The sequence below is a fragment of the Ixodes scapularis genome, unplaced genomic scaffold (genome assembly GCF_016920785.2).
Source record: "Ixodes scapularis isolate PalLabHiFi unplaced genomic scaffold, ASM1692078v2 PGA_scaffold5__190_contigs__length_132052651, whole genome shotgun sequence".
Classification (NCBI taxonomy): domain Eukaryota; kingdom Metazoa; phylum Arthropoda; class Arachnida; order Ixodida; family Ixodidae; genus Ixodes; species Ixodes scapularis.
Genome location: NW_024609880.1, coordinates 126081635 through 126104993, shown reverse-complemented (window position 1 = coordinate 126104993; position 23359 = coordinate 126081635). Strand labels below are relative to the sequence as shown.

The 23359-nt window shown below is 48.2% G+C and overlaps 4 protein-coding genes across 4 annotated transcripts; 3 read left to right on the top strand and 1 right to left on the bottom strand.

Annotated features, from left to right (window-relative positions):
- Positions 1–4344: 4344 nt before the first annotated feature.
- On the top strand, positions 4345–6099 carry LOC121837961 (the record flags this gene model as incomplete). The annotated part of the gene is made up of 1 exon (XM_042293903.1): positions 4345–6099. A coding segment is annotated over one exon (1743 nt), but the record flags the coding sequence as incomplete, so codon positions are not given.
- A 6702-nt stretch (positions 6100–12801) lies between these two features.
- On the top strand, positions 12802–13683 carry LOC115332834 (sulfotransferase ssu-1-like). The gene has a single exon (XM_029995326.3). It carries the CDS (start codon positions 12802–12804, stop codon positions 13681–13683), a length of 882 nt encoding a protein of 293 aa, XP_029851186.3.
- A 4001-nt stretch (positions 13684–17684) lies between these two features.
- Positions 17685–21796, bottom strand: LOC115332829 (sulfotransferase ssu-1-like). Its single transcript, XM_029995321.4, has 2 exons — positions 21779–21796; positions 17685–18572 (listed from the first exon to the last, which is right to left on the bottom strand). Exons 1-2 carry the CDS (start codon positions 21794–21796, stop codon positions 17685–17687), a joined length of 906 nt encoding a protein of 301 aa, XP_029851181.1.
- A 468-nt stretch (positions 21797–22264) lies between these two features.
- Positions 22265–23146, top strand: LOC115332835 (sulfotransferase ssu-1-like). Its single transcript, XM_029995327.3, has one exon. The coding sequence runs from the start codon at positions 22265–22267 to the stop codon at positions 23144–23146; it is 882 nt and encodes a 293-aa protein (XP_029851187.3).
- Positions 23147–23359: the final 213 nt, after the last annotated feature.

Genomic DNA, 23359 nt, shown 5'->3' with positions numbered 1-23359 from the left:
ACTTTATCAACCAGTTTAAAAACCCTGTATATGTTCATCCTCAGTCACGCGCTTGTTGCTCTGCCGAGCTAGGGTATCTAAAAAGGCTGTATCGACACAAGAGCGCACGACAGGAGAGCGCCGACGGGATGGCGCGCGACAGGAGAGCGCCGCGACGCGAGAGCGCGTGCCATTAGAGCGCGCGTCAGGATAGCGCATGCGCATGTGCCTTGTTTTCTCGGATCGAGCGCTTTACGTCATTTGATTGGTTGAGTACGCAGGCCTGTGGGTGCGCTCTGGTGTCGCGGCGCTCTGCTCTCGTGTCGCGGCGCTTTCCTGTTGCGCGCTCTCCCTTCGGCGCTCTCGTGTCGTGCGCTCTCCTTCCGACTAAAAAGGGGGGATTCCCATTGCCTGAATCGATTCAATCTGGAGGTCCAGGACGAAAGTAGGTGGCGCAGTCATCGAACAGGACCAAATTTCTGCCAAGTACTGCGTTCGTTTTGCCGCGTCGCTACATGAGCTGGGGGTCATCTATTGAGAGCGGTCAACAGCACTCAGAATTGCACGCTGCTGCTTACCGATTTTCCACCCATCGCGCTTTGACTTATTTGCTGTAACGATCTGCCGCTACGAGAATGAACTCAGGCCTCATAAGAACCTTAGCATGCGAAAAATAAATACGACAACTAAGCAGGTCGACTGAGGGACAACCTTTCCCATGGTGCTGCCATTAAAAAATATGACGCCTTTGTAGAATTTTTTAGTGTCCCGACTAATAACGTGGATGTAGCGGCACCCCCTGACTAAAACGGCTATCAGAATAATGTTCGCAAGATACTGACCTGCTGTCCAAAGGTCGCGGTCAAAACAGCTAGCCAAATAGAAAAAGGAAGAGGAATCCAGCTGGGCGTAAGATGTGTCCTTTTTTTAATCTTCAGAGAGTCAGCCGCACCAGTGGCACATACCGTCTCCTCGATCGACATGATGCTTACGCTACTTGGTTACAAGCTCGACCGCAAGCTGAAAGACTTCAAGGTCCACTTTCGCGAAGACGGCCGCCCGGCCAACACTGGCGCCAACCCCTGGAGCCCTACGACTGAGGTGCTGGACTCCCCGCGTCGCCGGAAATTCGGCCGGCCCGTCTGCAAACTGGGCACACAGGGAGCCCTCGCCAGGCGCTTGAGACCCGCCTGCTAGAAGTCAGCAGCCGATGGTGACCCCGCGAAGACCAACCTCGCGAAGACCGCTACTAGGCCTAACGCTCTTCACCATTTTCACCATCTCACCATCATCATCATCCCACACACACACACGCGCATCATCATCATCATCATCATCATCACCATCATCATCATCATCATCATCATCTTTGCCCAGAATGGTTTTCGGGGATGGGGATGGGATCCCCACACCCTCCTCAGGCGGCGGCCAGGAGCCCCCGGCGGCGTCTTCGGCCATTCGGACGACTCGGATCTGAACGTCCGGGTCATAGCTGAGCAGAGCGGTCTCCCTGTGCTCCTCGGTCGTGATTACCAAATAAACGTCTAGGCGACTCCTCTTTCTCAGGGGGTACGCCCGGTTTGCCCTGCCCGCACATAACTTGCATTCGCCCGTATAGAGCCCTGGGTACCAGTGACTGTACATGACCGGATTGGGGAACCTATTTGTTTGCAGGAGGCGCCAGGCTACCGACTGCCATTTGCTCAGGGTCTTGTGAGCAGGGGGATACTTGGCCCGTTCCGATCTGTAGTGATTCCAGTGATGAAACAAAATAAAAATTTATTATTATTATTATTATTAAGTATGTCCCCATACGAGACCATGCGATCTCTCCCCGCCCCAACGCGCGAGAAGCACTCAGATGTTCCACCAGCTCGGTTAGCCAATCCTCGAGCCGCGTCATGAGCGCTCTCGTTCCCGGGAAGAGTGTGCAGGGGCTCACACAATTTGAATCTTTCTCCGATCCTTGAGTTTGGCCAAGATGCGCAGTGCCTCGAACGATATACGGTCTTTCGCGAAATTCCTGATTGCCGATTGAGAGTCGCTAACTATGAGTGTTGTCTGCGAGAAGACCATCGCCATGGCGATGGCTGCCTCCTCTGTCCCCTCCTGCGACGACGTGAGTATCGTTCCGCTAGTAACGATCTTGCTCGTACAGTCAACGGTCACCACGGTCATGACCTCTCGAACCGCATACTTCGCCACGTCTACGTAGACCACGTCCTCCGAGTTTTCTTATCTCCTGTGCAAGGCTTTCGCTCTTTCTCGGCTTCTCTCTACGTTGTGCACTGGATGCATGCGCCGGGGTAGGGGAGGGACGCGTATGCAATCCCGGACGTCGCGAGGGATGTCGCACTTCACGCTGAATTGAGCCTCGTAATTGATGCCTAGCGATCTTAGAATATTGCGGCCAGTAGAGCTCTTCGTGAGCCTTTCTAGCTGAGCTACCCTCTGCGCTTCTATCAGTTCGTCTAGGGTGTTGTGGATTCCCAACGCCCCGAAACGTTCGTTGGGGGCTGCGACTGGTATTCCGAGAGCCTGCTTGTACGCCTTTTTAATCGTGTTATTGATTTTGATCATCTCGCCCGCACTCAACCGCAGGAAGGGTGTCACGCAGCCCATGCGACTCAGAACGAACGCTTGTACCAGTCTAACTAGATTCGCCTCCTTCATTCCGTGGTGCTTCTTGGCTAAAGTCTGGTGGACGCTCTTCTCTAGGGCGCGAACAGTTTCAAGGTTCTGTCCAGTGGACTGGATTCTTAAGCCGATGATCCTGATACTCTCCACGACCAGTATGAGATATCCTAGAGTGTGCTAGAAATTCTAGTACACCCTAGCGGCGCCGCAGGTCTTCGTGGTATGGGCGACTTGCCTTTCTGCCGCGCCGCGGCTCTCCTGAGCTCAAAAAAAAAAAATCATATATCAAATATTAAATAATAAATAATACATATCAAATATGAGATATAAAATCCAAGGATATTTGTTTTCCTGGTTTAAGTACGGACCTAGTTTATTTGGTGGAGAGGAGAGAAACATTTACCGTAAGATTCGGTGGCCGGGCTCTCACCCTGTCGCAGAGCGGTGGCGTTGAATAGCATTTTCCTTTTCAAACGTCCTTCATCAGGGGAAGTAGGTTGTAATTTTTATAAACGCATGTACTCGTACGAAGCCCTTCGTAATTTCTCTTGTCTTTCCCTTTAGCATTGAATGAGAGAAATCGGGTTTCGTGAACGTTGAAAAGCGAGAGGGAAATCTGTCTCTGAGATTCGGTGGCATGGCTCGACGTTGTGGAGGGGTAACTTATCTAGTGCGGTCTGAGACTGAATCTAAGGTCTTTAACGTTGTTAAGAATGGAACCTTCGGCGACCTTCTTCCGAGTTTCAACGCTGCGGAAACGAGTCAAGACGAGTCCGGGACCGTCGCCCGCTTGTCGGGGCCTGCGCGAAACGAGTCCCGACGAGTCCGGGACCGTCGCCTGCGTGACGGGGCCTGCGGCAACAAGTCTCAACGCGCCCGTGACGTTGGCGGGACGTGTGTGTGTGCGTGGTGGTTGGTGCGCTCGGGAAAGGGAGAGAGGCATGGCCTAACTGCGGAGAACTTTGGCTACGTCGCACTGGACGGCGGACTTTGTTGCATCGCACTTGACGGCGGGTTGCTGCATCGCACCTGCTGCCCTGGCGGGGAGTGAGGGAGAAACGGACCCTATATAAGGCGGAGCGCGAGGCTGCTCCGTTGTTCTCTCGGATTTGACGACTGTATCGCTACCATGTAATTAAACCGTTCGTTACGTTACCAAGTCTCCCACCTCCACTGGACCCCTGGGTTCTTCACTTCGGGGAATGGACGTCGTCTCGAGCCAGGAAGCTTCCGGACGTGCGGCCTAAACCCCGCCTCGAACAACTGGTTGGCAGCAGTTGGGATCGGACCATGCGACATCGTGCTACATCTGTGGGTGAGCGTTTGGACTTTGCTTTGAGATTCGCCAGGCTTCAGATTATGGGTAATTAATTTTGAACTGCTGGGAATCCTTAGTGTTTGACTCGTGCGCTAGGTTTTTGTACAACCTCGCGACAAGTTTTATAGCAAAGCCAAAGCTAAAGAGCAACGATCATGGATCTAATGAGGTTACTGAGAACAGATTTACTCTGTTTATGTGAAGAATTGGGTGTGGAGGTGGAGCAAAAGATGAAGAAATCTGAGATCAGTAAAGCAATTTCAGAGAGCGCGGAAGCAGAGGATATTAAAATTGCGTGGGAATTACTTCAGAACGCTAAAAGTGAGGCTGCAGCAAGAGAGGAACGAGCGCAGGCTGCAGCGAGAGAGGAACGAGCGCAGGCTGCAGCGGCAGAGGAACGAGCGCTAAAAAGGCTAGAGCTCGAAATTGAACAACAGCGATTAAACTCGCAGAACAGTAGAGTTGGGGCTCCGGTACGAGCAAGTGAGGCCGAGTCGTATCAAATGAAGAAGCTCCTGCAGCCGTTTAAAGTTGGGGAAGACGTGGGCCTATTCTTAGTTAACTTTGAGAGGACATGTGAGAAGTTGAGCTTCGCCCCAGAAACGTGGCCGCAACGGCTTTTGACTTTGTTGCCCTGTGAGGCTGCAGAGGTTGTCGCGCGCCTTAGTACTATAGACGCGGACGACTACGACAAGGTGAAGTCGAGCCTTTTGAAGCGGTATCGCCTTTCTGCCGAGGCGTTCCGTCAAAGGTTTAGAAACGCATCCAAAAAGAGCAGCGAGGGCTACTCGGAATTCGCGTACGCGCTTAAAACCAACTTGATAGAATGGTTGAAGAGCGAGGAAGTGTACGAAAGCCGCGACAAGGTAGTCGAGTGTGTGTGCCTCGAACAGTTCTTTCGTGGCATTCCGCAGTCAGTCAAGCTCTGGGTGCAGGATAGGGTGGGAGTCGACTCTGTCGAAAGGGCTGCTGAGCTAGCCGAAGAGTACGCAACGCGTAGAAAGCTGAGCGGAGAGGAAAGCGAACCCGGCCGGAGCGATCAGCGCAAGCCCTTCCAACAGGGAAACGGCTCGCGAGAAAAAAGGCCCGAGAAGCCAGAAACAGGACAAAAGGTCCCAGAAAAGAGCGGAGATCCCTCGAACGGAGATCCCTCGAACGAAGACGAGGCACGGAAAAGCCAAAAAGGGCAGTTCGAGGCAAGGAAGCCGTTCCTGTGCTACAACTGTCAGGAGCCGGGACACACAGCGGCCAGGTGTAACAAACCGCGGGTTGTGTTCTCGTACGTGAGCGGTAGTGACAGGGACCTGGAGCTTCTTCGTCCCTATCTTCACGAGCTCCAGGTAAACGGAAAGCCGTGCAGGGTGCTTCGGGACAGTGCAGCGACGATGGACGTTGTTCATCCGTCGTATGTGACGACATCCGACTTTACTGGAAAGGTAGTTTGGATCAAGCAGCTGCTCGAGAAGCACAGTGTCTGTCTGCCTATGGCGAGAGTAAGGATAACTGGCCCGTTCGGAGAGCTAGTGACAGAGGCGGCTGTCTCGCAAACAGTCCCGTTGGAGTATCCCTATTTGTTTTCTAACCGGTCAGATTTCCTGCTGCGCGAAAGGGGTCAACAACTGGGAGGAGGACTAGTTCAGTCGTGTACGAGGTCCAAATCGCGTCAGCTCGCCCCTTTGTTAACGAGTGATCCAGAGCGAAAGGCAGCTGACGGGGAGCAAGCACTCCCAGAGTTGGAGGCAGAGAAACGGGATGAGGGTGTCCGGGTTGTAGAACAGCCCGACCTCGTAGCACCAGAAAGCGTACGCCGTCCCAACGCGCCGGCGAAAAAGGCGGAGGAAGACGGGATCATCAAAGGATCTCTCGTAGCTCCGGCGTCACGTAACTTTGGTCCTCCGTTACGAGTAGACAGAGCGTCTTTGACAGTCGAGCAGAAGAGCGACCCTAGTGTGTCAGGGTTTCGCGGTACAGCTCAGGAGATTGCTAGGACCAATGTGACGGGGCATGAAAAAGGCGGATTGTTTTATCGGCGCTATAAGGACCGCATTTTCACGTCTAGAAATCACGTGAAAATCGATCACTATGACTTCAGCGTAAGAAAGAGGAAAGGCAAATTTAACAGCAATGCCGATGGGTTGAGCAGATTTTTCTGATATCACCAAAAAGAGTAGGGATGATCTCAGAGGTTTTCGTCATCCACGGGAATGAGGATCTAAGTGGGGGCACTTCGTTAAAACCCCAAAATGACCTCACAAATTGCGAAGAGTTTTTGTCTTTTTGTATTTTGTTCATAGTGACCTCTTTGGAAAAATGAGTTTTGCTTTGGCGACAGCGGGTCTCGATACCCGAAATTGTCCTAAGGTTTTAAATTGCATTGTTTTGGCAAATTTTGGTAATCCGTAATCCAGTCTGGCGGGTCTCTGGCGGATTCCGAGCGTTTGACTGCGGTGTGGCGTGGTGTTGTGGGGGACGTTTCCGCTGATGCCTCCGTTGTGAGAGGTTTGGGAGTTTGCTTAGTGCTTGCAGCATCTTCTCAAGGCCTACTCCAAGCCCACCTCTTCAGGCCAGCGATAGTATCACCGGCCATTCGAGGTTTCCCTGGCCCCGGAGGGGCTGTTAAGAATGGAACCTTCGGCGACCTTCTTCCGAGTTTCAACGCTGCGGAAACGAGTCAAGACGAGTCCGGGACCGTCGCCCGCTTGTCGGGGCCTGCGCGAAACGAGTCCCGACGAGTCCGGGACCGTCGCCTGCGTGACGGGGCCTGCGGCAACAAGTCTCAACGCGCCCGTGACGTTGGCGGGACGTGTGTGTGTGCGTGGTGGTTGGTGCGCTCGGGAAAGGGAGAGAGGCATGGCCTAACTGCGGAGAACTTTGGCTACGTCGCACTGGACGGCGGACTTTGTTGCATCGCACTTGACGGCGGGTTGCTGCATCGCACCTGCTGCCCTGGCGGGGAGTGAGGGAGAAACGGACCCTATATAAGGCGGAGCGCGAGGCTGCTCCGTTGTTCTCTCGGATTTGACGACTGTATCGCTACCATGTAATTAAACCGTTCGTTACGTTACCAAGTCTCCCACCTCCACTGGACCCCTGGGTTCTTCACTTCGGGGAATGGACGTCGTCTCGAGCCAGGAAGCTTCCGGACGTGCGGCCTAAACCCCGCCTCGAACAACGTTCTCCACGCTGTTGTGATTACACAATCGCCCACCTGATGTCAAAACAAGCAGGGGCGCGGCGTAGGTGGATGATTGGCTGATAGCTAGATAGATAACAACTCTAATGTTCCACCAGATAAGGAGACACCTAGTCCTCGTCCCCGGCACGCTGAGCAGATCTATGACGTTTGCATCAGATCCGATCCCAGCGCCCCCACATTTGTCCTGAAGCCGTGGATTATTTGTCTAGATGTGCTAAGATTAAAGTGGGTTAGGCGGGAGTGGACGATCATAGCTGGGCGAGGGTTCATCATTCGATTCATGATATGCCGGAGCCTGCCCTAATGTAATGAGGCCAATATTGAGATACTTCTTATGTTCGTGCGACAGACTACACCTCTATAAAATCTCTGACAGTATACATACGGGTGCCGGAAACCAAATATATGTTATGCTCACCTGATATCAAAACAACTCCAACATCGTTTTTTTTTTTTCTCTTTTATGCGACATAACGTATTCCCGAATTTGCTTGGACAATTAGGTTCCGTGTCTTACGTGATTTGACTGATATCACAAGCACCGCCATGCGAATCATGCACAGGTGGCGTTTCTGCTACAATGCAGAAAAGCAAAGAACACCCACACCATCACTCTCAGCCCGCTAGGCTGAACCAGGCAATGAGCCCACGCTCCAGCCCAACCGTGGCCGAGCTTTGGTTGCGCGTGCGGTGACGTTATCAGCCAGAAATCTCGCGATCGAGGCAGAGCCGCAGAGCCCATCTACTGTGAGGAGAACGAAGACGAAGAGAAGAGGCATACCAGAGGCGTACCAGAGGTTCAGGTTGCACCTTTCCTTCAAGAATTGGTAATTTGACATTATTTTGATTGTTTCTCTTTGTAAATTAATTTAGAAGCTTCTGTATATGCTGAAATTTTAAAGAAATGAGATGGGCGGCAGAACTCTTACGTCCTACTTGCGCACCCATCGGATCTACCCCAAAAAGTAAAATGTGCAAGCAGTGCAGCGAGTGTTTCCACATTTCTGTTTGAGGCAGAGTTCTATAAGTATCACTGCATACGGCTGAACTTACGCTGAATCTCATCAACGAGAAGGCTGCATATAGTGTTTTCACTCAGCTTAAACCCATTATTTTGTAGTTACCTGAGATTAATGAAGAATGGAGGTGGTTAATAGCCGGCGAGTCCTTCCCAGCAGCACAGGCAACCAAAAACGCAGCTGCGGCGCACCACGTGGCCCTCACCACCCGAACACAAAAACGCAGGCAACTGGCGTTTTCGTTTGCCTTGAAGCGCGCGAGATTTATGAACTTCTTTTCGATTAATCTATGATATAATTAGCATGCTTTGCGCATCAGCAAGATAAAAGTGAACTCTGAGGTGTGCGTTGACCACCGTGGTGTTGACACATATGACATGACAACTTTTTTTTAAAATACTTCTTGACATTAACACAGTTCGCACAGCTTACACACTCATAAACTATAAAATTAACGAAAGGGCAGAGTATTAAATCTATGTGGTGCCGCGCGGACACGCGCCGAATTTTAATATATTTTGTTTCGATTTCCGAAGAACTGTCGTCTATTCTACGAGGCTCCCAAGAAGACCTGCCAGCGTCGCTGTTTTCTTCTTGTTATAATGTTCTGAGCTTCTCAGCCTACTCATATCCATTCACCTTTAAATTGTAATGAATGTTCAAGTGTCGAACTGCATCGCTATCCATACACTTCTTTTTCAGTGCTAAATATATTATAGATTAATCGAGAAATAAGTTTCGAAATCTCGCGCGCAACTAAAGCAAATGAAAACGCTAGAGCCACTAAATGAGCTGCGCTTATTTAGTGGCACTATAGAAAACGCCAGTTGCCGACGATTTGTGTTCGGGAGGTAAGGGCCACGTGGTGCGCGGCCCCCGCGTTTTTGGTTCCCTATGCTGCCGGCAAGAACTCGCCGGCAATTAACCACCCAAATTCGCTATATAAGTCTCAGGTAACGACAAAATAATGGATTTATGCTGGCTGAAAACACTATATGCAGCCTTCTCATTGATGGGTTTCAGCTTAAAATCTGCCGTGCACAGTGATACTTATAGAACCCTGCCTCGAAAAGCAATGTGAAAACACTCACCGCACAGCTTGCAAGTTTTGCTTTTTTGGGGTATGTCCAGAGCGAACTGACCTTACGCAAGTTGGACGAATTCTTTCAAAAACCTTTGCCTCTTTTATGGATATTTAATACCCTTTTCCCTGCTCGTGTACTCTAACAACATTTATTATCTTTATCTTCGTTGTTTTTTTATATCTTTTCTTGGAGGACAAAAGGGTGGCTGGCCAACACCACCTAGAATCAGGGATGTCGCGAACCATCCTAGGTTCGATTTCGAAAGGTTTCGATATTTGCGAAGCGAACTGAGGTTCGATTTCGAAATATTTCGATATTTTCGTACCGACCGAGGTTCGAATTCGAAAAATTCGCAACTTTTGACCACAGCTGAGTTTCGAATTCGAAAATTTCGAAGCTTTCACGGTTTCTAAAATTTCGAATTCGAATATTTCGAATATTTTTTTACTTCAGGTTCGATAAATTCGAAAATTTCGAAATTCTTTGGAAAAAAATTCGAAAACTTCGAACGCTTCGAATTTTTATAGACATAAAGTTCGAACAATTCGAAGATTTCGAATTTCTTTCTGCATAAAGTTCGAAAAGTTCGAAGGTTTCGATTCTCTTTTAACGCTAAACTAAAAAAAAAAAAAAAAAACTTCGAACATTTTGATTTTTTTTTTTTTTAATCCAAGTTTTCAAAGTTCGAAGTCCGATTTTCAAGTTTTTCCACAGTTTCAGTTTCAAATAACGTTTTCACGACTCACTGGTTTTCACAAAATCAAGTTTCGAAAAGTTAGGGTGTGATATCTAGATTCTGCGAAGTTGGTCAGGCAATTAAATGAGACGACGAGTGCCTTGGGCGTGCTAGAATATTTGTCAGTGCAGAATTGTGACCGCCAGCCCCGGGGGGGGGGGGGGGGGGGGGGTCTTTAATCTGCATCACGCAGTAGTGATTACACGAACACACTGTTTTATGAGACTCATCCAGTTCGAAACGGCCAGGGGCGAGCAGGAGGTTGAGGCTCAGAAGAACCTTGAAGCGACCTGGCAAACTAGCTCTCCACCCCTTGCACGCTGGTAGTAGTCCGATCCGGTAAAGTTTATAATTGTCCTGGAGGTTTATTTTCTGGGACGGAGGAATCGCCTCTCAAAAAGCACAAAAGCTGACACAACTCGAGGTCGAGGAGCGTTCTACCATACAAGTGGCGTCGGAAGAGGAAAAACGGGGGGAAAGAGGGTAGCGGGGGGAGGGGGGGGGGGGGGGCTTCAGCCTCCTTCTTCCCCTTTCAGGTATTTCGGACTGTTAAAGAAAACAATACGGGGAAAGAGGGCGTGGTCGAGCTTATTTTAATCTGAAATTATTTATGCATATGTGTAGCTACAGTCGCTCTTCACTGCATAAAAGGTTGCGTAGATGGTCATTGTTAGAAACTCGTTGTCAGAAGGTACTACTCGTCACATGCTTAGTGGTTCGGAAGTTCAAAGCTGTCTTTTCAACCTAAAATACCTGTGCCAATAGTAAAAAAAAAAAAAAAAAAAAAAAAAGAATAAACGCGGGAATAAAAAGCAGGAGAAAAACAAAAAACTATCAAGAATTCGTCGGAAGTGTTCTATTCTTGCGTATTCAGAGGTTCAGAACTTCGAAACAAGTTTCTTTTACCAAATTGTGTACAGGCTAAAAGAAACACGTCCCAGGAACGTGAAGCGGAAAAAAAAAAAGTTTTCTTTTAATGACGTGCTGAACTTAAACACTATTAGATATGACCTGTCTGTGGTGTTAATTTAAATACGATACCTCAAACAACTTAGACGAAAATAAATATCAAGTTTAGGTCATAATTGCATGCAGATACATGTTTGGACATTTTTCCGAAACTCACGTTGAATAACAATAATCACATCTTAAGACGGCACTTACCTAGGCTATACATAGATCATTCTTAAAAAAGTATACCATAAATAGCTCCGGCTAGAGCGCGCTTCAAATCTGGCACAAACGATAATCGTCAAAAACCCGTCGTCCTTCCTCGCCCCTTCGGGGATTTATTTCTTTAAACCTAAGCATGCCAGAACATTGAAATAAACGACACTGTCTTTCGTAAGAAACGCAGCACCGCGTGTAAAAGTTCGAGAAAAAAAAAATTACGAATGTACCCCACTACTTGAAATCAAATGAAACCGTCCGCCGGTCTTTCGAAGTTCGACGAACGTCGAACTTTTACCCTAAAAGTTCGAAGTTCGTCGAACTTCTGACATTTCAGAATTCGAAAGTTCGAAACTTTTCGAATTCCCTTGATAAATAAGTTCGAAATTCATCGAATTTTTTGGTCAGTCAAGTTCGAAAGTTCGACAAGCATCGAACCTTGCAGGGCAATAAGTTCGAAAGTTCGAAAAAGATCGAATTTTTTAGCGTAATAAGTTCGACGGTTCGAAAAGCGTCGAAGTTCTTAGCTTAACAAGTTCGAAAATTCGACCTCCGTCGAATTTTACGATGTAGGAATTCGAAAAATCGAAATCTTTCGAACCTTTCGAACCGCTTGATTCGATCATCGAAACTTCGATTCGAAAAAAGTTCGCGGCATCCCTACCTAGAATAATGAAAGTCCCCACATAGCCTCCTCTCCCTTCATGAAATGTCATCAAAGTTGGATCGCCCTAACTCGGCTATTGGGCCCGAGCCCGATCTTGGAGGCGCTGATTGAACAGGAGCCCCAGTCGAACAATGACACAGCACTCGTGCCCAATCTCACGCATCATCATCTTCATCATTTACCGCCCGATAGCCGAGACCTCCCCGGCGATAGATGGCTCTCCCCAAGCCCCACCCCCCGATTCAAAGGGGAAAACGTTACGGCTGTGGGACATCCAGCCATTCGACCTGGGGAAAACCCAGAAAACCCGTCCGCGCCGAGGCTATTGTATTTTCGAGGGGTGGAATGGTATTCCCCCTAGTAAAGTATTTGGGAAGATTAGACGCCATGTTCTTCCCAGAAGTGGCGCGTGGCACGTGTCTCGGGCATTCCCACAACAATGAATGGCGCCACTTTTCCCAGGATAGAGGGGCTTTAACGGGCTCAGCTATGGAAACCTGTGAATACCCCTGTCGGTTACTGCGCAGTTGGAGACAATCAGAATCAACCACACATTCAAAATGTGAAGCGGGTGGTGGCTTCATCATGAAGCTGTCTAGAGATAATCTAAAAACACGTGCTTGGAGTCGCGAATATACTTGGCGACAAAAGTTTAAAATTATACTGTATACTTGACTTTCATAAATTATTCGGAAAAATGCGAAACAAGATCGAGAAAGTAAGTGTATGACGCAGCAAAAGTACTCGTGATATTGTATTTGTTCGTTAATTTATGGTCATTCATGATCATTCGTGGATCTGGGCTGTTTTACTTTGTTCTCATCAATGGCTCGAGATTTGAAATAAAAAATTAAAATTTCAAAATCCCTCATAGTAAAAGTTTAACTCCGCAAAGTCAATGCGATTTTGAATTTAGGTTAATATTAACGAATTAGTTTTTGCATTTCGGGGAATTGGCGAATAAAACTTGGTGACTCTTACCCGCAGTTCCCCCATGGGCCAGACCCTGGTTAAATCGGGGAAGCCCCGCTTCATCGATGTTAACGGACTTCTACTTCCTTACTCTTTCACTCGAGACAACGTGCTGTTCGCCACCATGCTAAGACCCGACGATGGCGACATCGTGATAGCCGGCTACCCTAACAGCGGCACCAAGACAGTAGCCATCATGCTGCACTTGCTTTTGCATCCGCAGAGGAAGGCCGGAAACCAGGTCTCGATCGACGTCCCTCTCATCGAGTGGGTGGGACCGGGCGTGAACTACATGCGCCGACCCCGGATCATGTGCACCCACTTGCCCTATTCCAAACTGAACATCAACCCGATGGCAAAGTATGTGTACACCATTCGCAACCCCAAGGACTGCTGCGCGCACGGCTTCGAAGACGCCATCAGCTTCCCGCAGGACTATGCGTACCCGGAGGGCTGCTTCGATGACTACCTGGGCTTGTTCCTGCAGGGCGCGGTTCATGGCAACGACTATTTCAACCACGTGCTGTCCTGGTGGGGGCATCCCAACGACTCGCACGTCTTGAAGCTCGTCTTCGAGCACCTCCGAATTGAATCGAGGCCTCACATGGAGAGGGTGGTGGGATTCGTGGGGTGGGAGAGCATGGTCGGTAGATGCAAGAGCGCGGCGCTGATGCAGGAGGTGCTTGAGAACATCGCCAGCGGTCCTGCGCATACGAGGATCATGGATATCAAGATGGCGACGCCGACCACTGACAGGCCGGTAGCGAACGTGTCCGCGGTGGCGTATTGGAAGAACTACTTCACGTGCGGACAGTCCAAGATGATGGATTCTGTCTTCTTGGAAAGGACCCGGGAATCGGACATCCGGAATCTGTGGAACGATTACAATGTGTTCGCGTTTTGAGTGTTCACTGGTAGTGTCATTCGATGTTTTACTAACGCTGGGCTCGCGCCAGGTGCAATTTTTTATTACTGTTGTCTTATTTAAAGACGCCTCTAAAATAAAAGTCACTATAGCGCTTTCAATTTGCAATCTTCACGAATTTTATGATCGCATCATTCTTATTTTATCAACAAACTAAATCTGAATTTGCCCAAGTAGTACAAAATTATATTCAAGTTACAGGGATAAGGTATTTGTGTGGAAGCTGTTAGAAAAGCAATGAAAATGCAACGAATGATCTACATTCTAACAGATTCTGCGTGTGTGTGTGTGTGTGTGTCTGTGTGTGGAGGGGCGGGGGTGATGCAACGATAGTCACAGGTATACTTTCTTTTCACATTGATGTGTTTTCACTTCAGATCTACTATATCTTTATCTTCAGCCAGCCATTCTTCATATCAACCTGTGTAATTAGATTGACAATTGGAACGCTCCTGGATCGGAAGTCAAGAAATAATTATGCTTACAGTATTACTGCACTTCGATATGCATGTTAGTAAATGGGTTTTCACACGGAGGAGAAATCCTTCCCACCCCCGGTAACAACGTCACGCCTTTGCGTGCAGATGCGCTGACGTAGACATCCCAGGGGGTTGCGGAAGTCAGAGTATTTGGGGAAGTTTTTGGCCGGGCTACACAAATAATACCTGCCCAATTTTCTGACTTTCCCATGCTTTGGCGCCGCCGCCGTTTCGCCTGCTTCACACAACCTCCGCCAGGGGCGCCACCTCCCCATACCACGAAGACGATGCTTGTCCGCTGCGCACTGCTACTACCGGAACGTACGTGATTCTAATGATTTCGGAACGCATATTTCCTTGCGGGTGAGTAGCAGCATATGTACTTTCCGAAAGTGAGTAAATGTAGTGGACGGTAGGAATGACCCAAGAAAAATTATAGCCAGACGGACGAGCTGGTTAACTTTTACTACGTAGAAACAGCGAACACTGAAAGTTTTTATTGCTGAGGCTAAGGACCAGGCGGAAAGGAGAAGGTGAAGAGGAACTGCAACTGTCAGGGTCCTCGGGATTAGAACCGCTACGAAGTTCCCTAAGCAGTGTGAAAGGTGTTAGCGGTGACGGAGGTCACGTATCGTAATGACGTACTGTACGGATCGTCAGGCGCCCGTCGACTACTTCAAGGTAGTGACGTCACAAGGGGAAAAGGGGGGGGGGGGGGGGGGGGGGGGGCGGACCGCCCCGGGTGCAGCGCTCAGGGGGTGTCGCTGCGGGCCATGGGAGCGAGGGGGAGTCGCGGCGGGCCACGCGAGAGCGGGGAGGAGGGGGGGGGGGGAGGTGTTGCGGGGTGCCGCTGACCCTCGTGACGCCACTGCTGCAAGGTGCGCGAAAGAGAGCTGGGCAGGTCAGCCAGTAAAGCATCACCGCAAAAGGCCATGGAAGGGTCTATGTGCTGCTCCAGATTTGACGACAGGGACGCCCTAGCCAAGCTGGGCTTAGAGGTTTTTAGTGCATACTTTTGAGTAGCAAGAGGTAGTATTTGGGTCAGGGTCTTTCCTTAAAGGAGCTGTGCAACGATATTCAATTGGAATGTTTTTTTCTCTACACGAGCTTACTGGCACACCTGGGACTCAAGGATACTCGCGCGCAACGCCATTGGCCAAGAAACTCCTTTGTTGCGGTGTAATTTCAAGGACAAAAGCGATCATTTTCATTCAATCTCTCCTTTGCAAAATTTGATGACGTAACTCGGGGTTCGCAGTACACCCAAGTGACGATATTTGAATGCGGTTCATAGATTGGACCCGAGCATTGCGTGGGCGCTCGACTTGGGCTCGTGATAATTACTAGCTCGAGAAGCATTCGGGTAGTGGCCCGTGTCCAATCGCTGCAACGACGACAACAGCCGAGCCATAACAATGTCTGGAACTCAGCGCGTGCCCTGTGCTTTGCCAACCCCAGCGCGTGGCTATGATCAACACTGGCGGCATATAATCGGCTCCAGATCACGTGGCCGCTTGTTCTGGCGGCGAGTTGAGGGGGTGAACGCTGCTTGTTTTTCTTAAATTTTTTTCTGGTACTTCTATTGCGTGGGGTGAAAAACGAACAGGTGTTTCATAGGTCATTAACGTTAGGGATCCGTTTTAAGCGGTATTTGTGCACAGTACAAAAATTGTTGCACAGCTCCTTTAAAATGAGCTGCAGCCACTTTTCACGGTCCCGGGTATTGCTTCTAATATCGAGAAATTACAGTCCCCATGACAGTCCCGATGACAGTCCCGATGAGAAACGAACTAATTGCCTAAAAGCGACCCACAGCTACCACGCCAAACGCCCAAAACAGCACAAAGGGTGCTAGAACGGATGAGAGAGGCGTTCACGTTTCGTATGGGGAAGTGGCGCACCCTTCTGGCGATAGCTGGCAAATTGCGATTGGGCGTAGAATGATAAACCGGAAGTTGCTCCCCCCCCCCCCCCCCCCCCCTCCGCGGTTGCCGCCATGTGCGCAAAAGTGACTACTCGTCACGTGACCTTACAAGAGCCGTGACGTCACCGGTAAGATGGCAACGCCCAGAGCTGGAGGATGCGAGTTCAGTACGCGGTAGTCATGATATGCCACTGCTTGCCGACGATTTCAGCCTTCTTCGTTCTCTCTGACGCAGACGTGAAGATGTGAAGGAATGAGACTTTTTGCGCAAGATCACTCTGGATATTAGCACCTGTGAGACAGCATCTATCGTATCGCCGTAGCGGTGCTCGAATTCCCGTATGTGTCCGAGGATCGATAGAACGTTTAGTGCTTTTAAATTTTCGCATTCTCTTAGCTTTGTTTGAACTTTGGAATGTCTGAGAATCGATGCTCAATGTATCCGTCGCACGTAGTTCCTATAGGGGAAGTTAAAGCCCTAGCTAACCGCATAACCATAGTAACTTTTAGCGAGGAAGCTCCGGCGATCTTTGCGTTTTGCCCTAATCAACGATTTTACGATACAACTTTTAGCATCAGATTTTCGAATATTCCTAGCTTTGCTTGAACTTTAGAATGTCCGAAAATCGAAGCTAATAATAATTTGGTTTGTGTGTGTGTTTATACAGCCTAGAACTTGGTCTGCCTCACAGGAGCGACGAGTCTCCCAGCTGTAGATGAGAAATTTAGCCAGTGCGGTACAGCCGCTAGCCTGGGGTCTTTAACGTGCACCACGCAGTAGTGATACACGACCGCACGCCGGTACGATGCTCATCCAGATCGAAACGGGCAGGGGTGGGGCTCGAACCGAAAATCGAAGCGAAAGGTATACATCGCGTGTAGGGCCGCTCGAGATACGGACCTCGTGCACTGGAGCATTTGACGCTACTTCAAAGAGGCTTTACTCTCTAGGGGAGGCTAAATACTAATGTAAAGGTTGTGAGATTTAGGGAAACCATGCCTAGAGTTTTTTAATAACAAAATTATGATCCAGATAATCTAATGTTTTAGTGAAATCAATAAATAGTCCTAGCGTGAGTTTTCCATCAAAATTTCTAAGAATGTATTGTTGGCGCCAAGTTTGGACTCGGGACTTTAACTAGACTTACAAAAATACTCATTAAAAGCATTTTTTTAACGCTTGTCCGGGCAGCCCCTGGCCATTGCAGTTAAGCTTTTACACTTTTTTCTCTGTATATGAACGACCTAAGAGAGAGTTTAAATTTCCCCGTACAGCGTCGACTCTGTTATTGCATGGCAGAAAGAAAAAAGTTACAAAAAACGTTTGTCTGGCATTTCAAAGTTCTTTTAGTTGGTTTTCATAACGTTTAAAAACTAAGTTTTTTTCAGTTTCTTTTGTTTCACAATTTTTTTTTAATTTAGCTCATTTCAATATAAATATTTTTTAGTAATCCTTTTGTGATCCACGTAATACTAGAACAAAACGAACAACCAAGAACACATTTAATAACAGGCCGAGTGTCCACACCAGTCACGAACTGGCATGCATCAAGCGGGCTCTCAAAGATGTCTGGAGATCAATCGAACACGCCCATCCCTTTCCAGAGCAGATTCATAGGAGTGTCAACAGTCCTCTGGAAGAACTTGTTGTCAATCCTCCTGGACTGTTCTCCGGTGAAGAAGTTCTTCCACTGTCCGATCATTCCTTCCCTCACAAAAAACTTCCTCTTCGGCATCACACAAGCATATTCTTTAGCCTTCAGCTTCATGAATAGTATGTTGGACATTCGGAGGACGGACTGCAGCTTGGACTGCTCCATGATAAAGTCGCTAGCCACCCCGCCCAAAAACTTGGCGATGACCTGGACATGCTCCCTGGGTTCTTTCTTCATTGTTTCGTAGACCAGAAACAGGATGTTAGGTTCGTTCTTGTAGCTCCACCAGGGAAGCAGATGGTCGAAGTAATCGTTGTATTCCATCTCTCCGCGGATGAAGCACTCGAAGAGGTCTTCGAACGTACCATTCTGGAACTGGTAGTCGTCCGGAAAGGTCTTCATGATGTGATAGATAGACACGCAGCAGTCTTTCACGTTCCTGGCGATGTAGATGTACTTGGCTGAAGCTGTGTACGCGATGCCATCGAACGGCAGATGTGTCTTGATGATGCGCGGGCTCCGGTAAGTGTCCACGGCAGTCCCTTCTGCTTCGAGGTAGCAGACCTCCCGAGTCAGTGACTCCGAGATCTTTCCCAGGTGAGCGTTGTTCAGCAGCAGGTAGACGATCTGAACGACCCAGCTGCTGCCGCATCCGGGATACGAGTCTATGATTATGTCTGTATCCAGCGGCTCGAAGTTGAGGGAAAATATTATGTTTTCTTGCGTGAACGTCGGGGACAGTCGGATTCCTTCCACGTAGACAAACTTGGGCTTCTTGACCACTTGAGAGAAGCCCAGTCGGTTTCCGCTCTGTGGAAAGTTAAATGGTAAGATATTTAAGTCAACGCTTTTTTTCGAGAGGAATCGCTATTATACACAAGGCGTCTCACCGACTATTTAAAATAAGATTTTAAAAAAAGATTGCAATAAAAAAAACTGTTTTTCGATATATAACGCTGTCAGCACCGGCAGGCGTCATTGTATAAACAAAAAGTAATAATAAGCAATGTAATCACTCAAGATTTTCTCATTAACCTTTCGGATATTCGCCTTGTCTTGCACATTACAATTAGAGAGTTCTTGCCCGTCAACAAAATATGTCATTGCTGCTGTTAGAATTCAAATTTAATCCTGCTCCACGCTATTCTCTGGCAAATTTTAACCGCGAGTAGAAATCTCCTCACAGCTTAAATTTTAGCATGTTTTGACGACGGGCATCAAATCTCAAATTGAATCGTGTCGTATAAAGCGATTGTTTAAATATTTATTAAACAATTTAATTAATATGATAATTATCACCTTACACTGGCAATCTGACGTCCCCCGCGGTCGACAATGTTACCTCTAAGGAATCATTTTTTTTTATATTTCAAGTGACCTAATTTTCGCTTATTCTTATTCATTGATCAAACACCCTGTACATTTCTCTTTGTCGGTGCGGAAACAGACCGACTGTAGGAAGGATAAGTTGGAAAAGCATCGAAAGGGCGATAGAATATGAGGAGATTAGCATGACAGGAAAAAAATGGGGGGAGGGCCGGGGGGGGGGGGGGGGGGGAGTTATCTCAGCTGAAGTAGTGAGGGCAATATAATATCGAGCAAAAGTAGGAAAGAAGCTGGAGGGGAAATTGACTGCACGGACGATTGTGACTGAATAGGGGTTATTCATTGGATGCCTATTTCGGGCCGGTGTTTACAGCGCATGCTCAGAAAGATCTCACATTAATAAGCTGCTAAGACCGGCAATCTTGATGGTGCGGAAGAACCGTGGAAGGTCGCCGACAGCACGCGCTTAGCAGCCGCGTGCACAGCTATGGCCGGCAGTGAACCCTCCCTATTAGCGGCGAGATGTTTTGGTGGCGCCCTCCCATGGTTCCCCTTTGTGACGTCATTACCTTGCGAACAACAAGTTCGATGGTGTTTGTAAATAGCACGGTGGAAGCCTGAAATCATTGCGCTCTCAAAGCAACACTGCCAACACCGTCGAAACTAAAGTTCTTTCATTCCTCTTATTTCCGTCGATGGCATACCCTTTCCGACGTCATAGTCAGCTTTTGGGCCAATCGTTGAAGGCCGACCACAGCGACAATTTCGGTCGCGCACGTCGCCAATTGAATCCGAAGGTGTAGCTCAATGATGGTGCACATAATGTGACATTCACCACGGGACTGAGTGCGCTAGCATGGTTGCAGCAGCTTGCAGGCTATGAGCGAAAAATGTATGTGTCTTGCACACATAAATACAAGTAACGAAAAAACAACGCCAAAATGTTGATAATACAATTAAATGCAAAGGTGGAAGCGAGCTGGACAAGAATGACGAAAATAATCCCTGGGGAAGGGAAAAAAGGGGGACAAAGTACAAACACAAATCTCTGAGCACAGCTAGGTGACTGTTGCGCGTCCGAAACAATTCACCTGGTCCTGGTACCAAACCAGGGACCTCTCCATCTTCAGTTGAGCGCTCGACTGATTTAATCAGGAGTGAGACGTCAGTAGAGCAAACGGGTTTTATCAGTTGCCGCCAGTCCAACACCAACAAGGTGAACCGCTTGCATTTTTAAGGTTATGATGATAACACAATTAAATGCAAAGGTGCAAGCGAGCTGGACAAGAATGACGAAAATAATTCCTGAAGAAGGGGGACAAAGTACAAACCCAAATCTCCAAACACTGCTAGGAGATTTGTGTTTGTCTTTTGTCCCTCTTGTTCCCCTTCTCCAGGGATTATTTTCGTCATTCTTGTCCAGCTCGCTTGCACCTTTGCATTTAATTGCATTATCATCATAGCATTAAAAATGGAAGCCGTTGACCCTTGTTGGTGTTAGACTGGTGGCAGCTGATAAAACCCGTATGCTCTACTGACGTCTGACTCCAGGGGTCCTATGTTGCACTTTTTTGGACTCCCAAGGCGACCAGGGAGAAGGGAGTGGCATAATAATAATAATAATAATAATTATAATGTTTTATTTGCTCAGGAGAGCCGCGGCACCGCAGAAAGGCAAAAGCCCGTACCAAGGAGGCCCGCGGTGCCGTGCCTAGTGATGGTGATTATGTGATGATGTAATGTACAGATGAAAGTGATGGTGATTATGTGATGATGTAATGTACAGATGAAAGTGATGGTGATTATGATATGGTGTGTTAGGCCTAGCAGCAATCTTCGCGGTGATGGTCTTCGCGGTGCTGCCATGGGCTGCTTACTTCTGGCTCATTGATTACATTGTAATCAATGAGCTCATTCATTGATTCATTCACACCATAGGTGTGAATGAGCGGACCACGCATCTTTCGGCTTACCGATTACCACTCACTTTTCCTTTGTTTTCTGCTGCGGAAATTCCTCATCAGCGACTCCACCAATCAACATCCAAAGAGCGTTGTTGACGTCACTTCCCCCTCCCTGTTCGCCCAGTTAGTCCAAAAAGCGCAAACTAGGGCCCCTTGTTAGCTCAGTTAGTAGAGAGCTCCACCGGAAATGGAGAGGTCCCTGGCTCGATATCAGGGCCACGCGGATTTTTAGGGACCATACACCTAGCTGTGTATGGAGATTTGCGTTTTACTTTATCCCCCTTGTTCCCCTTCTCCAGGAAGTATTTTCGAACAAAATGTTTACGCAGCGTGAGGTCCGTTTGCACTAAAACTAGTAAGTGATTCACAGTGTTAATGGACAATAAAGAGGGACTGCTAAACTGGGCACTTTATCGTGCATCCTACTGCAGTGATTGTACGACCGCACATTGGTACAATTCCCATCCAGATAGGAACGGTCAGGGACGGGAGAAACTGGGGTGCTATGTTGCGCGTTTTGCACTCCCAGGAGACTTGGAAGAGGGAAGTGACGTCAACGGCTAAAGCAAACTCAGATTGGATGTTGACAGAAGAAAACAAAATCAACATCCAATCTGCATTTGCTGCGTTGTTGACGTCACTTCCCTCTTTCAAGTCTCCTGGGAGTGCAAAAAGCGCAACATAGCACCCCTGTTTGCGATCATTAGACACGACAGCAACTCTCACCATGGGAAAGCAGCCCATCTTGAAAAGTTTCTCTCGTAGCACAGTTTGAGAACGATGATCTAGAAAAACCCTGTCAATTTCAGGACGTTCAAAAACAAGTTTGGAGGCAATCCGGAATATACTTCGGTAAGCAGTAACGCTGCAGAAACTCAAGGCTTCGTTCTTCTCGTTTTTGGCTGTCTTATGCTGTGCCAAACAGTTTAAATACTAGAGTTTCTTTTTTTTTTTAGGTTTTAAATGTTCAAACTGCAAAATAAAAAATAAAAAGGTCTGTATATATGATTTGCTATATAATTAATAATAAAAAATAACAAGCCAAATAGAGCACGGAAAAAAAAGAGTATCGCATGTAATTGCGCATAGAAGTAAAGCACATCGCTATAGACAAAGACGCTTGACCGCGCGGCGTTCCTTGCGCGCTCCCACGCGAAATTCTCAATAACAAATTACGGCCAACGGGTGAATGAACCAGTCGGAAGTAAAAAAATGGCGGCCGTGCAATCCACCTCAAAAATCCGTAAGCCGTCCTTCGTCGAGGTTCAGGGGGTCCTTGCCCCGTGGAACTGCGACGTAAGCCATGTCCTCTTTGCCATTATGTACCGTCCTTACCCTGGAGACGTCATTGTCGCCTCGTACCCCAGATGTGGTGGCATCTGGGTCAGCTTGCTGCTCTATATGCTTACACACGACGCCAAACAACCGGAGGACCAGAAGGCCTTCTTCCAGGACTGCCTCTTCCTCGAAGAGCTGGGCCGGAAGGTTGAAGACGTGGCACCGCCGCGAAAACTCCAGACGCACTTGCCCGCCAAGAAACTGAGGCTGAGTTCCGCTGCAAAGTACATCTACGTTGTCCGAAGCTACAAGGACTGTTGCGTGTCCCTGTACGACTTCATGATCACCAAGGCCGCTGACTACAGGTTCAAGGACGGCACCTTCGACGAGTACTTTCAGAGTTTCATCGACGGTACCATGGAAAACAATGACTACTTCGACCACCTCGTCTCTTGGTGGGCGCACAAGAACGACCCCAACTTTTTTTTCGTCCTCTTGGAAAACCTGAAGAACAACTTCGAGAAGTGCGTCGTGGAGATGGCCGAGTTTCTGGAGGGACGAGCGGCGAGGCTGGTACGAGACGCCGAAAAGCTGAAGAGAATCGTCGATCTGGGCACCTTCGACTGCTCCAAGCTGGAACGAGACAGAGGGCTGGACTTTTTAAAGGAAGGCGACTGCTTCATGAACTGCGTTAGTTGTGTCGACGAATACTGGAAGGCAAGACTGACGGAGAAACAGTCCGAAAGTCTCGACCTCAAGTTTTACGAGAAGACCATGGGAACACCACTCGAAGAGCTCTTTCGAAAGAGCTCTTGACTTTGCGACAGTTGCAATGTCACTGTTTCAGTTCATTACTTTGTGTTCTTCCAATGCTTCGTTCTTTGTGATATTTTTTATAAATGAGGGATATCAATTGCATTTCAGAAATATGCCTTTAAATTTACTGTAATGTCGAAACAGTCGGCTTTTGCAATTCACAATCATTAAAAAAATGTATGGCAAATTGTTAGGCAATCCTGCTGTACGTGA